Below are 15110 nucleotides of genomic sequence, written 5' to 3' on the forward strand. Positions count from 1 at the left end.
ACACACCTTTTATCACTGCATGTATTACTTAACCCTGCAGATAAAGGCCATCTTTGTGTACAGGATTTATGTTGCTTTTTATCAGTGTGGTGTCTGAGCATCTTCTGGGAAAAATCAGTTCTGCCAGGGAGAAGTCCCTTGTGAATTCTGTGGCCATGCATACAGAAGTGTGACTGTAACCACTAATAAAAGACAATGGTGGGCTGTTAGCAGCCATGTAGAACTGAGCACTTTATTTTTTTTCTGACCAAGCACACTGCAAAAATAAGGGACCTGGAGGCAATGTAAAATACACCACATCAAATTATCAGTGACTCCCCAGCCCAGAGCCTGCAGGAACAGATGCTTCTGCTCACTACCTTTTTAACCCCAGGATCTGCTGCTGGGGCAGCACAGTACCCTGCAGCCCTCCTGTGGAAGGAAATGCTCAACATCTGGATAGACATCCCAGCAGAGAATTAAACACTGTCTAGCAAGCTGTAATAGGATCATTAGAGGTTTAGAGGAGCTGCAGAATGGGAAGAATAATGAATAAATGAAAGACTGAAAAGATTTCTTTATTGTTGGCTAATAGCAGTACCTGTAGAAAATTCAATGAAGACACAAAAATGGAGTTGTAAGATGAGGCTAAAAAGCCTTGAGAAAGGGACGTGGTGTGAATAACAATTGAAACGTGTCAAATACCTACAAAAATTGAACCAAATCATAGGTTGTCTTAAAATTGACTGCCTCTTGTACAATTTTGATGTAAGAAAAACAGCAGTGCCCTTAAAAATTTAGTTCCATAACCAGATTACATCTCCAGTTAAGGGATGTTGGAAAATAGTCCTTCCTGGAAGTCTTGCATTTTCTTCTATGGGAAGCTGTGTGTGAGCAGCATGACTAATGAGGACAGTAATATCAACTTCTAGCAAAGTTATTCTTCCTTTTCTGTCACCTTTGCCTTAGTAGGAATAGTTTTCTTATCTGTCTATTACTTGTGTGGTATTTTCTGCCACGGAAATCTACAGCCTCCCAGACTTCATAACATGCTAATCATTTCAGCTCTTTAGTTCTAGCTGCAATATTAACTGTGGGCTCTGTCATTTGCACTTCAATGTCTAGTGATGAGTTCCACCAAAACAGATACAGAGAGGTTGCCGTGTCAAACAGCAACACGGAGTTTTCTGCACTGTCCCGCTGTTAAGTGCGAACAGCTCGCTCTTGGTTCAGCTCAAACTCTGCCCTGTTCTGTACAGACCATCACTGCTAAATGCCTCATGCTGCTTCTGGCATGTGCTTGCAGCCAGAGAGAGAACAAGCAGTGCAGCCCAGGCTCCAAGCAAACTCATATTTCATGTACAACCGGTGTGTTTGAAGTGATTGAGCCAGATCCAACCAGGAGAGAAGTTGATGGGAGCTTTGCCAGGACCCAAGTAAGCAGAGACCTGGCACTGGAAAAAGTCTTCTTTAATCTTTACTGCACTTACAACAGTTTGTCCTCTTTCAGATAGATTAAGATCATTCTTTTTGCAAACACTTTAAGCTCGGATGCTGCCAAGACTTTTCTTTAACTCCAGCCTGCTCTTCTCATCAGAGCAGCACAGCAAAGAAAAATAAGTTGTGGGGCACAGCCTTTGTCTGACACAGGGTATACTGTGTCACAGCAACCAGGTCTCACCCAGGCACGGGGTGGTTGCAGTAGTGCACATGGCAGGTCACAGCAATGGGATTCAAAGTGCAAGAGCAGGGAATCAGGATGGCTTTTCCATCAGCAACTGGGACAACTTTTACCTGATCAGAGCATTCATGAAACTACAGCTTGTATTTACTTCCCACATTCCAATTCTTCAAATCTGTTTTCCAAATAACACTTGCTGAGGTAGGATTAGAAATGGGTATTATTTTCTCCCTGTCTGTGGCACAAAGACTGCTGACTCAGTAGGGGCAGCATTTGCAGGAAAACGCAATAGCAATAAATGTTTCAGAACTACATATTTTACTGACAGATTACTGCAATTTTTTTCACTCCTATATGTGAAGATTAATTGCTTATAGCAGATTACACTTCTCCTACATTCACCATTAACTTGAACTACTGGTAATTAATTACAGGCTGCACCAGTACCAGGTACTTATCTGCCCTACATCCTCTGGTATGTGTTCATTTGCCCCAAGTACAGCATTCCATAAGCAGAGCAAACATAAAGCAGGTGATCACAACTTTCCTAAGCTTAAATTACAACTCTAAACAGACAACATGTGACCATCAAGTTTTCTTGGCACGAAAAATTCTGTCCAAAATCCTTGTTGGACCTGGATCCTGTTAAAATGACAGCTGCCTACCCTGCTAAGAGAGAATCTGCAGCATGCTGTTCACCCACAAGACTTCATTCTTAAAAATCATTGTGGCTCCTTTCAGATTAAAGATCTGTTAAACTATTCAGGCAAAAATTTGGAATTTGTGTCTACAAATCAAGCACCTCTTCAAAATCAGACAGAAACAACTTTTGGATGAAGCACCAGCATTAAGTATCTTAGAGCATAAATATTTTCTTAGGCCCGATATAAAAAACGCTGGATAAAAAAAGCACGAACAACAACAGCTTCATCCAGCCCAATTATCACATCCCCTTCTGGAACGGGCACGACTCCACTAATTACAACCTCAAAGAAATTATCATTATGGGAACAGACAAGTACCCCAGGCAGTACCAAGGCATCTCATCCGAGTGCTGGCTCCTCCTGCCAGCCTGTGCCGTGGTGGCCCCCCTGTGCCCACCCAGCCCAGGGAAAGGGTGGCACTGGAGTGACACGGAGTGACCCCCGCCGTCTTCTGGGAGGTGACAGAACAGACAGGCTCCCTGGACGGCGCTAACAAACCCACGAGGAGATGAATGCCTTCAGCTGCACTTTCACACTCTGGAATTAGTTTCAGTATGAAACAAAATCTCGCTGGTAAAGAGCCTGATTTCTTAGAAGAGAGTGCTGGTGCTTAACCTCGGAGCTCTGAATTCCCATCCTCCTCTTAAGAAATAATGGAAGTTTCTGTCCTGTGTGTATGGCTTCCCTCCCATAATTTCTGGATCATTCAAAACACTCTAGGCAGCATTTTCAAATAAAACTGCCCAATAATCTTATTTTTTTAATATTTTGCCTGTTCAGCTGGCCAGAGGAAAAAAACATGAATGATTTTTCACACAATCAGCAAAGAATTTACTTTGCAGAGAAACTTCACACTGAATATTCATTATCTCATTTCTAGGGTTCTGAAATTTACTGGAGCTACTGAAGTGGGTGAAGGTTGTGATTTGTGGGCAAATCATGGACTTCGTTTAAAATGCTTACAACACATATCAGCCTCAAGCAAAACATCTGAACTCTCACTGAACTACCACTCTCCCATAATATTCTTCTATTTTAGAGGACTTCTAAGGTTTATTTTAAAACAAGCATGAAATTCTTTTTATCCTGTTTATCCCCATTTGTTAGTACTGACAACGACTTGATAATTCACAAGTTTATTCCAAAACCCAGTTTATCTGAGGCTACTGTGAGTAACAAAATGAAGATGACCGATGAGACTCTGCTACCAAACCTCTCATGACTTCCCCCATGAGCATTTGAATCAAAAGCAGCCATGGTAGACTTCATCATACAGACTTTTGTGAGCTTTTTTTTTCAAGTTGATAATATTTTAGTTGATGTAATCCTTTTTCTCACACGGATTTTCATGAGATGATGGAAAACTACTAGTACTGGTAGAGAAGCCCACTGGGAGCCCTAATCATCAATATCAAGGCTTCAGCTGCTACACCAGGTCTTCAGCCTGAGCAGATCCCCTCGTCCTCTTATAGCTGTGATTGCTCCTACTCCTCCTGGCAAGTAAAATATGTTAGAAACAGCTGCTATTCCTCCTTCTGCTTTTCCCCTCTGTGGGAGGAAGGCAGAGAGGGTTGCCAACAGTGTAGTTGCTTAGCTGAAGCCAGCTATTTTTACATGACAGCACAGCCACAGAGCCCAGCCTTGCAGGCTGCTCCTGCCTGCAAGTACAGCAGGATGAGCACAAGACCTTGTAGGGCAAGGACCTGCCTTTCACATTAGAACCACCTCAGAGACAAATAATCCTCTAAACACATAAATTTCATTCAGCAGCAATACAAAAGAGGACCTAACACAATCATTAATGAGGTCCAGAGGTGTGTTTTCACTATTGCCAGTGCATTCCATCAACTCCAAACATTTTTAAGCACAGGTGCTTGGAACTAAGGATGCAGCGCTTGTCTCACATTAAGTCAATAGAATAGTTTTTTGAGCTGTTATCAGGGAAGGGTCTTGTGCTGCATTTCCATTCATATGAAGTGGATCAGGTAGCAGATGTGGCAGAAAATTCACTTATTTTTTCCTTCTGGCTGAGTCAGTTTTAATCTGGAGTTGTTTGCTAGTGTCACCTATTGTGTAGCTGCACAAAACCACGTCAGTAAAAAGGTAGTGGTGAAGGAGAGAGGCCAGGGGTCCCTTCAGCAATGGTTTGCCTTCTGTTGGTCTAAAAGGTTTTTTGCAATGCCTACTTAAAGCTGGCCAACTGGAAGGATGGCATCCAACCACAAGCACAACCGAAAACATAATCTGTTATGGGATATTTGGTACTAGAGCAAACCCCTCTGAAGCCTTTGAGAGCACTTTGAGAATAAGAGTAGTCTTGCTCCTAAACTGCAAAAACTTTAAGTAAAACTAAACACAATTTTGAAACTGTATTTTTCCTTGTACAGATCAAATTCTTCTAATTTCCTAGAGAATGTAGCATGGTTTTCAATTTCCATGATTCCTTCATTACACTACATTTATGCAATATTATTTACAATCATCCCAGTAATGACCCAGTTCCAGAACACCCTCTGGACCATTCCCTTATTTGCACAGAAACACCTACACCAAAAAACCTGTCACAGTGCACTGTGTCTACTTCTTATTTTGCCTCAAATAAAGTAAAATTTTCCTTTTTTATGCCTGTTACTGCATTCAAAATCACCCAGTGTCCAATCAAAGGAATCAACTGAACGAGCACTGGATGTCTCAATGGCATCTACTCCTCTTGACCATTCAATTGAACCAAAAACTACCATCACCAGTGGATATATTTTGAAATAGAACATGAATGGAGAACTTGTTGTTGAGCCCTTCTCCAAAAGCCTTCCCTGCATCAGTATGCCTTCCCTAAAAAATGTCATTGTCAATGGAATTGATTTGTTATAGAGGATGTATAGGCTTACATGTCAGGTCAGTTACTCAAGCAATTATTATTACTGAGAAATCCAAACCAGTAAATAATCAGCCAATGCAGATATGTGAACCCAACAGATGATCCTGCTAGAGAAGCCCTAAAGACACGAGGATACATATAAAAAAGCTGATCTCTTTCATACTCGCCATGACTATATGACAGGAAATTCACTCCCTGCTTTCCAAGTAAAAACTGGCTCTAGTTCTAGCTGGCCAGAACACTGAACACTAAAATCAACAGTCACTCTGCAGAAGTATGCTTAACAAATGTCAGTAAGTCAATTCAGCTCAAGGACCAGACTCAAAACCAAAGTTTTGTTTGACAGCTCTTGCTGCCATACCACCTGGGAAATGAAAATATCCACATGTCACTGCTTACAAGGCTGTTTCTCATATGTAAAATAATTTCTAATTTTACATATTCAGATGGCTGCTAACTGCACAAAATTCTCAGTTTATCATCATGCAAGTCCTAGTCCATACAACACTTTGGGATACGAGCGCATAAGAGAAGGAGATCAAGCAAAGCGCACTTCAAATGAGAAGAGCGAGAAGAAATGGAGGCAAACAGACAACATCCCAATTTCAGATCCGTGAGAAAGAAAGAAAACACACAGTATCCCAATTTGAGACCCATCCACCAAAGGCTTGTCAGAGAAGAGGAGCTTGAACCATGTAAAGAAAGATACAAACTTGAGCTGTGGTGAAGGGTCGGTGGGAACCGGATTCATAACCCTGATGTGGAAAATGCTTGAGTATATACATGGACAAATATAACCTGTGACCAATTGGGATGCAGCTCCTAAGGTAAATGGTATATACCCATGTATTTACATGGTGAAAACATTTACATTTGGTACTTAGCTGAAAGTTTTTATCATAAGCTCCAGTCAAATACTAGTTGGGACCCAAGGTCATATTAACTTTGCAGTGGGACAGCAATACTTATTAAAGTACAGGAAAATAGAAACAGGTCCTCTGGCAAAACTTTTCTTCTCAGGTTTGATAGAAAGGCTGGTATTAATTACGAAAATTTTAAACTGAATACTTACCTTTTCAACTGGAGTATTTTCTTCACTCGTTACACTTGCTTTTCTTGATTCATTTTTTGTTCTGCTCAGCCTCCGGGACACTTTTTCTCTAAGCAAAGTGGCATATCCAATGTGCTCATATATGGGGTTTGTGGTCATTTTGGAAATATACTCAGAAGCCTTTGTTTCTATGTACAATGTTATCAAGCCATCTGTAACCAGATCATGGATTGATTCAAATCTCTTCTCCCCAACAAAGTGCTTCCCATCGTAGAACAACCTGTAGTTTAAGGTCTGATTACCAAATCTGCAAACACCAGAAAAAACAGGGAGAGAAGAAAGAGAGAATTCAGACTTGCTGAAAGCTCTTCCATTGTGAAGCATTTTTGAGGTGCAGAAAGCAGGTGCTTAACCACATATGGGCATATTTACAGTCAACAAAGAGATGGACATCTACCAAGTAATCAAAATCCTAAGGGTGTGAATCAGGCTCTGTCAGGAAGCCAGGGAGACCAAGCTCCTAATTCCAGGCCCAATTAAATACCCAAAGTTATATGGGAAAACTCTAGCCCTTCTTACAGCAGGTGTAACCTATTGGGATTTTTAAAGTGTTTTAATAATCCAAGTGCTGTAGTAGCACACTCAGTTTGTGACACTGAGGTTGGAATCCCGTCATTGATTAAAGCATTCAAAGATACACTATTGTGTTAAATGTTCCTTACTTTGCATCAAAACTGCATGTCTGCAAATTCTGTTGGGACTTCAAATCACGTGGTTTAAGCCTTTTATTTTTCACCCAGATTTTTCATATAAAATCCCAATTTATAATTAAATTCAGTTTTTGATTCTACGAATAATTATCTAGATGGAGTTAGAAAACATGTTGTTTCATCAAAACAACAGGCATTTTGCCATAATTCTTATCCTTTATTATTTTTTTACTCTTCATTTTGAAATCTCCTCCAAAACCCTAAAAAACCGTGTTTGTTCTTTTTCAGCTGACACAAATTGGTTTTAATTTACACCGCTTTTTATTTGGCATGACTCACCAGCTTTTCCAGCTTTACCATCTGCACATCAATACAAATTCTAAGCATGATTTCAGCACTGTATCACAGCTACTTGGGCTAACTCCTCAAAGGATTTTTCTTTGTGTCTTACTAGCAGAAGGGTAAAAATGCAGACTTGTAGTTTGTGTATATCTCACAGGAGTAATAATGCTATAAAAACTGCAAAATATTGCCAAGGAGTTTGTTTCATCAAAACCCAACTGAATATCTTGTTCTCTTGCTTCTCTTGCTAGTACATTGTCTTTCATGACCTGGGTGGGCAGATTTTGAATGACACAGCTAAGCCAGGAAAGGCACCTGTGAGGGGCAGTGAGTTTGGAGCTTGGGCTCCCCCTGCATTTTTTGTTCAGTTGAATAGCAGACTCCTACTGCGAGCAGCAGCATCCCATGTTTCACAATGTAGTCCTACAAAAAACTTGAGCTCCTACTGGGGAAGAAAACTGCCAGTTTTCAGCTTCTCGATGTCATGATTTTCCAGCTTTATTTGGGGTTATTATCACAGATAGTTATTGATGTTTGTACACAACACTGAGCTCCAAGGACAACTTGGCTGTGTCCTCTACTGGGATGCATTCCTACTCTGTATTCACTCACATCTTTTATAGACTTGAAGGAGAAGATCCATCTTTACAAAACTTAACTCTAGGTTAAAAAAAATCTGAAAATGGGCACTGCTTTTGAAAAAGGACTTCCTAGCCAGGTGCTGAAGGAGAGACTGGGTTGTGCAGTACGGTGATGGTCAAACTGCTGAGAAGGGGGTGTCAAAGCACTCTGGTGTCCCACAGTGGATTGGGTAATGGTGGAGACAGACTTGCCTGAAAAAGGGACCGATATGGTCCCCTCCATGAAGCACATTTACACTGGAACTGTAAGCCTCTGTTAAACCAGCATTTACCTGAGAGCAAGGGTGTAGCAGCCGGGTTGCCGCTGGCTTTCTCTGAGAATATACGCTCCTTCTACACCAGCGAGTATTTCATCTGCTTGCTCCCGAGAAATGATCCCGTGGAACCTGAGGGGAGATATTTCAGTGACTTACAGAATAATCCAACCAGAAAAACACCCTTCTCCACCCCAGAGAAGATTTGAAAACTTCAGCACTCTCAAGCACCCTGGTCTAAGCCATCAGGGCAGCATGCAAGGAGCAGGATGGTCACCTGGCCTGGACAGATTCAGCACAGACACAAAAATTACACTTTCAGTCAGGATAAACTCAGCTGCACCCAAAGATTATTTACTGTAAATACCCGGTCTTTTCACAACTTTTCTCTTTTACCAGTCTATGCCCCTCCTCCTTGTTTCCTTTCTAGTAGCCTTACAACAGAATTGAAAAGTAGGCAAAACGGCATTTAAAAAAATTATTGCATTTTAATATGTAGTTATTTAAAGGTAGGTATTTATATACATAAATATTTAAGTATAATTAAAATCATAGGTCTTCTGATAATCAATGTGCTTCATTTTAATATTATATTGCTTCCTCAAATTTGTAAGGAAAACAGAGACAAAAATGGAAACAATTATTCAAAATTCTATTCTGCATATATTAAAGTAGAAGAAGGTACAGAGAAGTCTTGAGAAAAACATTGTTTTCTTCATGTCAAGGAGCTCCTCATTCAGTGCTGGAAAAAAGCAATACTTCTCTGATTCTTTTGTCATTGCTATTTTAAGAAAGAAAGAGGGCCTAGGATGCACAATTAACCTTATGAAAACCAATATTTAGCAGTGATCTCTCCACAAGTACAAATTCAGTCTTGACAGCAGTTTGAGTCTTAACTCCTACGCACACTTTGCTAGCTGATAAGTCTCTGAGGGCCTCTTCGGAGGTTTTGAAAGTTTCTATTTTTGCTGCTGTCTAAAAAAAGGCACTAAAATGTACTGGCCTTCAGCATTTTCTCTTTTCTGACAATACATATGAAGTGGCACATTCCTAACACTGCCTCTGGCTTGGCAGTGAAAGAGAAGAAGAACACGTTGGATGTAAATGCAATTGTTCCGTTCTCTTTATGCTGTCTTTTCACAACTAATACATGTTGAAAATATTAGGTTTAGATGACCTTTCCAGTGTGACTTTATGTTAAAGGTAATGTGAATTGATTAATCTTTTCTCTCTGTACAGATGGGGGAAAACATCCTCTAAACGACATAACTGAAACATGATTTTAACCAGTAAACTCAAGGCAATTCATAATTTTAGTAAAAAATAATAAGCATGAGGTATTCCCCACAAAATACAGCAGAAATTAAGTTAGATATTAGGACAAAATATCTGTGATCAATTTAAGAAATCACTTGGATGTGATACTTGGGGCACCTGTGAAATTTCTTTAACCATGAGTGGTAAGCACTGGGTAATCTGGGCTTTCTTATGGATATTTTTAGCACATTTTTATAAGAGCATGAAAAGAGCTTGTATGTGGTACAAGATCCCCTGAACTAATGCCTGCTTCTGACAGCAGCTGAGAAGAAATGCTTACAGAAAGGGTGCAGGAAGCAGTGACATATTTCTTTCACTTCTCATCCCTGTCTATCCATCACTGCTTTAGACACGATCGTGTCTGATCACTTGTGAGCTTACCCTTCACATACTTGAGAATCTCACTGGTAAACTCTTTTAGATCTTGGTGCTTTTGGCCTCTGCAGCTGCCTCTGGCAATGAACTTCCAAAAGGTACTGTGCATGTCCCCTTCTTGGGCACCACTGAGGTGACCTCCCGTGGCAGGAGCCGAATCCCTTCACTCCACCACTGCTGTCCCTGGCAGCACCTTTCTCTTCTCCCATAGCCTTTGAGACAAGGATGGAGGAGTACAGGACAGAGAGGGACCAGAAATATGGGCACTGCCTGAAATGCAGCCACATCTCAGGTTTATACAGTCGTGTAATGATGGCTTTTTCAGTTTCTTTCCCTAGAAATTGCTGTTTCTCTTTCCAAGTACTTCTGAGTACTGAGTCAGCTGCTTTTCTAGGACTTCCTCAGTACTTCTGAAATCTCCTTTCTGAATGATAATAACTAGGGTGATCTTGCCTGGTTAACCAAGATGACATCTTACAGTTGCTGCCAGCCCTGCTGCCCCACAAACCCAGGCACGTCCCTGGATAAGGGACTGCAGCAAGGGTTTTACAAGCCCTGCTGTAGGAAGTGTGATGTGTAACTCAAGTAGCTGCTCTCTTCAGCTCTGTAGTGGCTAGATCTGAATTCCTCATTGGCAAAGGTAATATTTATAAAATGAAACTTCAGTAATTAGGGGCAAAGCTACTGGTTCTTTAGGTTTCTGGTGGTAGAAAAGGAACATTAAGCATAGATGGAATGGGATGGAATAAAAAGTAGAACATGGGATCCAAGTAATTCAGCTAGTGATAAGGGCTGGGGTGTCAGCATTTCACTCCAGTAAAGGCCAAATGCCAAGGCTGGGTGGCTGCTGCAGTGGCTGTGCCTTTCCCCTCCACCTGCCTAGGTCTCCATGCTAATGCACAACACAGCCCCTTCCCAGTTGTTATTGGCAATGAGACTTCTGAGCCCAAAGGAATCATACTCTGGTGGTTTGGTATTTTTCTTCAAAGAAGAATACTGCTCTTCTTTGGGCATTTTGGACCTTGTAACTTTAGCAGGGAGAACGGCAGTCACACAAGCAGCAGCAAACACATACTTCCACAACTCAGCAGGGTGGTGAAAGGATAGGAACATACACAAAAAGGCAGTGAGAGAGATAAGCTGCTTCTCCCCTTCCCAGGCCAGTGAAGAACCACTAGCAGGTTTAAACAACTACTCAAATAAAAGGAAGGAATACCCTAGACAACATTTTTTTTCTCAAAACTCTCCTGAGAGAAGTAAAATGAACATCCAGGCTCACACAACCGCATAATCTAAGGATTGTGACCAGCAGCAATGGACTGTAACACTATTAGGCTTTCACTGTATTTGGCCCCCAGTTAAAGGTAAAATAAAATATTTTATAAGACCTCTATTGTGCTTTTTTTTTTTTTTTTAGTTCTAGTGTAACAACTTTTGGATATACCAAAAAGACACTTAAAAGAGGAAAACACTTACTCTCTTCCATAATACTTTGGTCTGTTCTCCACCTAAATTTTGAAAGAAAGAAAAAAATTATTAAAAACATAATTCTAAATAAACTACATAAAAATAAATTACTCTTGATTAATAAGGAGGACTACTGCAGCCATCTAAGCTACGATATTCTGCAGACTCAAAACTGTGACTGGAACACGACTACACAGAACACTACACATTTCACAAAAATGAAAACAGAAGAGGTGGTTTTATTGATATATTTCTGGGAGGGAAAACATGTATCAGTGGTCAAAAAATAGAACTACACATAATTGTATGAAATCTGACCAAACAGACGAAGAATATTTTACTGCAGTTTTGCCAATCTAGTATTTATAATGTATTTTTCTTATATACATTTTGTATACATTTGTATAGCCATTATTTATAATACACGTGCAAAATGTATATATACTATATTGTAGACATTTATATACGTTTTTTGCCTTTATATGGCAACTGACTCAAAACAAAATGTTTAAAATCCTTGGAAAAACCAGGGGTTTATGTATTTAGACCTAGTCCTAAATTCTGTGAAGTCTCAAGCTTTTGTGGGCCTGACCCAAAGTCCACTGGAAGCGGCCGGGAAGACTGCCAATCATTTCAGAGACCTTTGAACCAAATCTCAGGGATGCCACGTTGGCCCCCAGGAGCTCTGGGCAGGCGGGGCACGGCGAGTCCCGGCTCCCGGGGCCATTCCCGGTGCCCCTCCTGGGGGCCTTCCTGGGGCCCTTCCCGGGGCCATTCCCGGGGCCCTTCCCGGCGGCTCCGCGGCGCGGCCGGCAGGGGGCGCCGCCGGCCCAGCCTTGGCGCGGGGCCGCTCCCGGGGCGCCCCAATTAGCGCGGCCCGGGCAGGGATCATTAACGCCTGGGCATCATTAACGCCGGGGCGTCATTAACGCCGGGGCATCATTAACGCATCCGCACCCACGCGTCTGCAGGGAGAGCCGCGCTCTCGCCAGGCACAGAGCATACCAATAGTGCCATCTCGCCGGGCTGCAGCTTCAGGCTGTGCTTTCATCAGCAAGAGGGACAGAACTTCCTCTAAGATACACATAAAGTGTCCAAATTGTTGAAGAAGATTATCTGAGCTCTGTATATCTCCGTGAGGATGGAGAATGGGTGGAATTACTGCTTCACACATGCTAACACGTGTATGACAAATTGCGGTTTCAAGACTGTTTCGTTCTTTAGCATAAACCCATTTAGTGATTTCCCCTCAATTTCTCTGACTGGAAAGTAGTGCTCTTGCTCTTGTTTTCATGAATTCTTATTATTTCACTCATAAAAACTTTAAATTGGCAAAGGTGTTCTTTTTATTTTTTTTTTCCTGAATAGCAAATGCATAACTGTCACATTTTTGATTCTACATGCCAAGCACTGAAGAGAAGCAGCTGACTTTCTACCCTGCAGTCACTAGGGCTACAACACAGCACAAGATGAACAAAAGTCTGTACAAGATAATGAGAATCTTCAATGGAAGCCCTATGGGAGTTCAATCAAGTCCTTACTGTGCTTCTTTCCCTGCTCGGCGTTTCTTTTCTAGCACGGCGTTAACAATAGCGGTATCACACCCTTGGAACTCCTGCCCAGGAATAATACCTTGGTACAAACATTTCTGAGCTCTGAGGGGCAGGAATAAGAGAGAAAAGAATACACAGAACTGAAGGGAGAGCGAAATCAAAGGAATTGCCAAGTGCAGGCGCTGTGTTTCTATGTGCATATACGGGGACTTGGAGAAGAAAGTGCATTAATTCAATTTAACTTTCTATTTTTAAGTAAAAAAATAATATCAGCAAAAGGCATATTACCTCTGAAAGGAGGTTCTTCATATGTTCACCATCAACAGCACTATATGACTTTATTATCTTGGAACTGTGCAGCCTTCCTGTCGTCCTTATAGACCTTAATAACCCTTGAAAGCACAGATTTAGCTGGCAACTCAATTAAAAATTTGGTATCAGAAGCTGGGTTACGTAAGACCACCACATGCAGTCTTCTATTTCATGGAAACAAAGGCTACTCAGTACACTGAAAATTGCCAAATAAAACACTTAGACAAAAGAAGGAAAGCATGACTTTCATTTAGTAGTCAGAATCTGCTTCTATTTAAAAAAACTGATTTACCTTGATTGCATTTATGTACAGAATAAACTCCAACACTTCCAATCTACCTCAGAAAAATGAAAGAGTTACTTGGACAGAACTTTGAAATTAGCTTCAAGCACAGGTTCCCCCATATATGTATATATACGTAACAATATATATATATAAAGTATAAAAGCAATCTGGAAATAGCTTCTTGAACAAAGAGAGGCACATTTTTTTCATCCTTCTCACACTATTAATGCAAAAATACAAACTTTTCTGTGAAATTTTTATCAGTTGACTAGCAACTGACTGAACCACCCTGGATAATGTGATTTCCTCTTTGTCTGCTGTTCATGAGCTAAAAGATTTGCTCTACTGACAAAGTCTCTCTACTTCTCTCTTCTTCCTCCTATTCCATAGAATAGAAACCTTCACTGCAAAACATCTTTTAGCATTCACATGTCTAAAATCACCACAATTTCAGTATTTGGCTTTAGACAGGAAAGATACTGAAGTATTTCCTCACATGAACCTCCTGATCTGTCAGACCATCCTAGTGCCTCAGAATCTAAAAATCCCCTTTTGTGCTTTCTGCAACCTTTGCCCTGAAATAATAATTTCTGTCCTAACCAAATTTATGACTAGGAACAAACACAAGGAAACAAAGTTAAAGCAAGATAAAAGATCAAAAATAACATCAGGGTCTCTACTTCAAAACCAGAACGCCGGACTGAACTTGGAAATAAACCAAAAGCCTGCACAATTGATGAAGCAGAGGCTTAAAAATATCAAAGGAGCCAGTAGGTCTGTTTTGTGCCGACTGCAGACTCTGTAAAAACTTCAAGGGAAATTCTATATATCTCAGAAGGCAAAGGTGACTGAAATTCAGTTGGGATTAGCTTTCGCTCTCCTGTTATAAATGGGCTTGCACACACAAAGTCAAGCAGATCCACCTGAAAGAACTGTCAGCAGCAGAAAGAGCAGAAAAGCCACAGGTAGGGTAGGAAGTATTTCCTGGTGGTAGGAGCCCAGAACAATCAGCCCTATTCTGAGAACACACACACACTTAGGGGTTTTTTTGCATAGATAATGCCCATGAAGAACACTTAGTTCTTTCTGTCACTTTCAGTACAGTCCTGACAATTTTCTTGCTGAAAAAAGAGCCACCTTTCCTAGGCAACCAGTCGGCTCTAATGCTTAACTCCCTAGACAGGGAGCAAGGGGAGAGATCAGAGGGTTCGAGTAATTTATGGATCCTTATGCTAACAGACAAAAACAAAGTACAAAATGAGGAAAATTACATAAGGCAAATTACAGCTCTTCACTAGTGAAAACATATTTTGCCTTGAAGAGCATCACAGCTTGCTTTTACTTCCCCCATACAGAAGATAAATTACATGGTTTCTCCCTCTCCACTAAAAGTATGTGGCAGCTTTCAATTCAAAAGTGAGATGATAATTTTTTGGCTTGAAAAAAGGCATTATTGCCAATTTCAAACCAAGAATGTTCTTCCAGAGTAGGCATTTCTGGCTGTTGTTCCAGAAGCCATGGGGAATATGCTGAACATCATTAATGAAATTCATAGTTGTA

At 40.9% G+C, this 15110-nt stretch overlaps 1 protein-coding gene across 1 annotated transcript in view; it reads right to left on the bottom strand.

Moving 5' to 3' along the window:
* The window catches only part of CHN2 (chimerin 2), a 158175-nt gene that overhangs the window by 58556 nt on the left and 84509 nt on the right, over positions 1 to 15110 (bottom strand). Inside the window, exons 4-6 of the mRNA XM_084204400.1 lie at positions 11409 to 11440; positions 8259 to 8372; positions 6315 to 6600 (exon numbers count right to left, since the gene is read on the bottom strand). Of these exons, the coding sequence (XP_084060526.1) occupies positions 6315 to 6600; positions 8259 to 8372; positions 11409 to 11440 (432 nt within the window). The remainder of the gene's footprint in view (positions 1 to 6314; positions 6601 to 8258; positions 8373 to 11408; positions 11441 to 15110) is intronic.

Source organism: Fringilla coelebs, assembly GCF_963513975.1.
Source record: "Fringilla coelebs genome assembly, chromosome: 1".
In the NCBI taxonomy this organism is placed as follows: domain Eukaryota; kingdom Metazoa; phylum Chordata; class Aves; order Passeriformes; family Fringillidae; genus Fringilla; species Fringilla coelebs.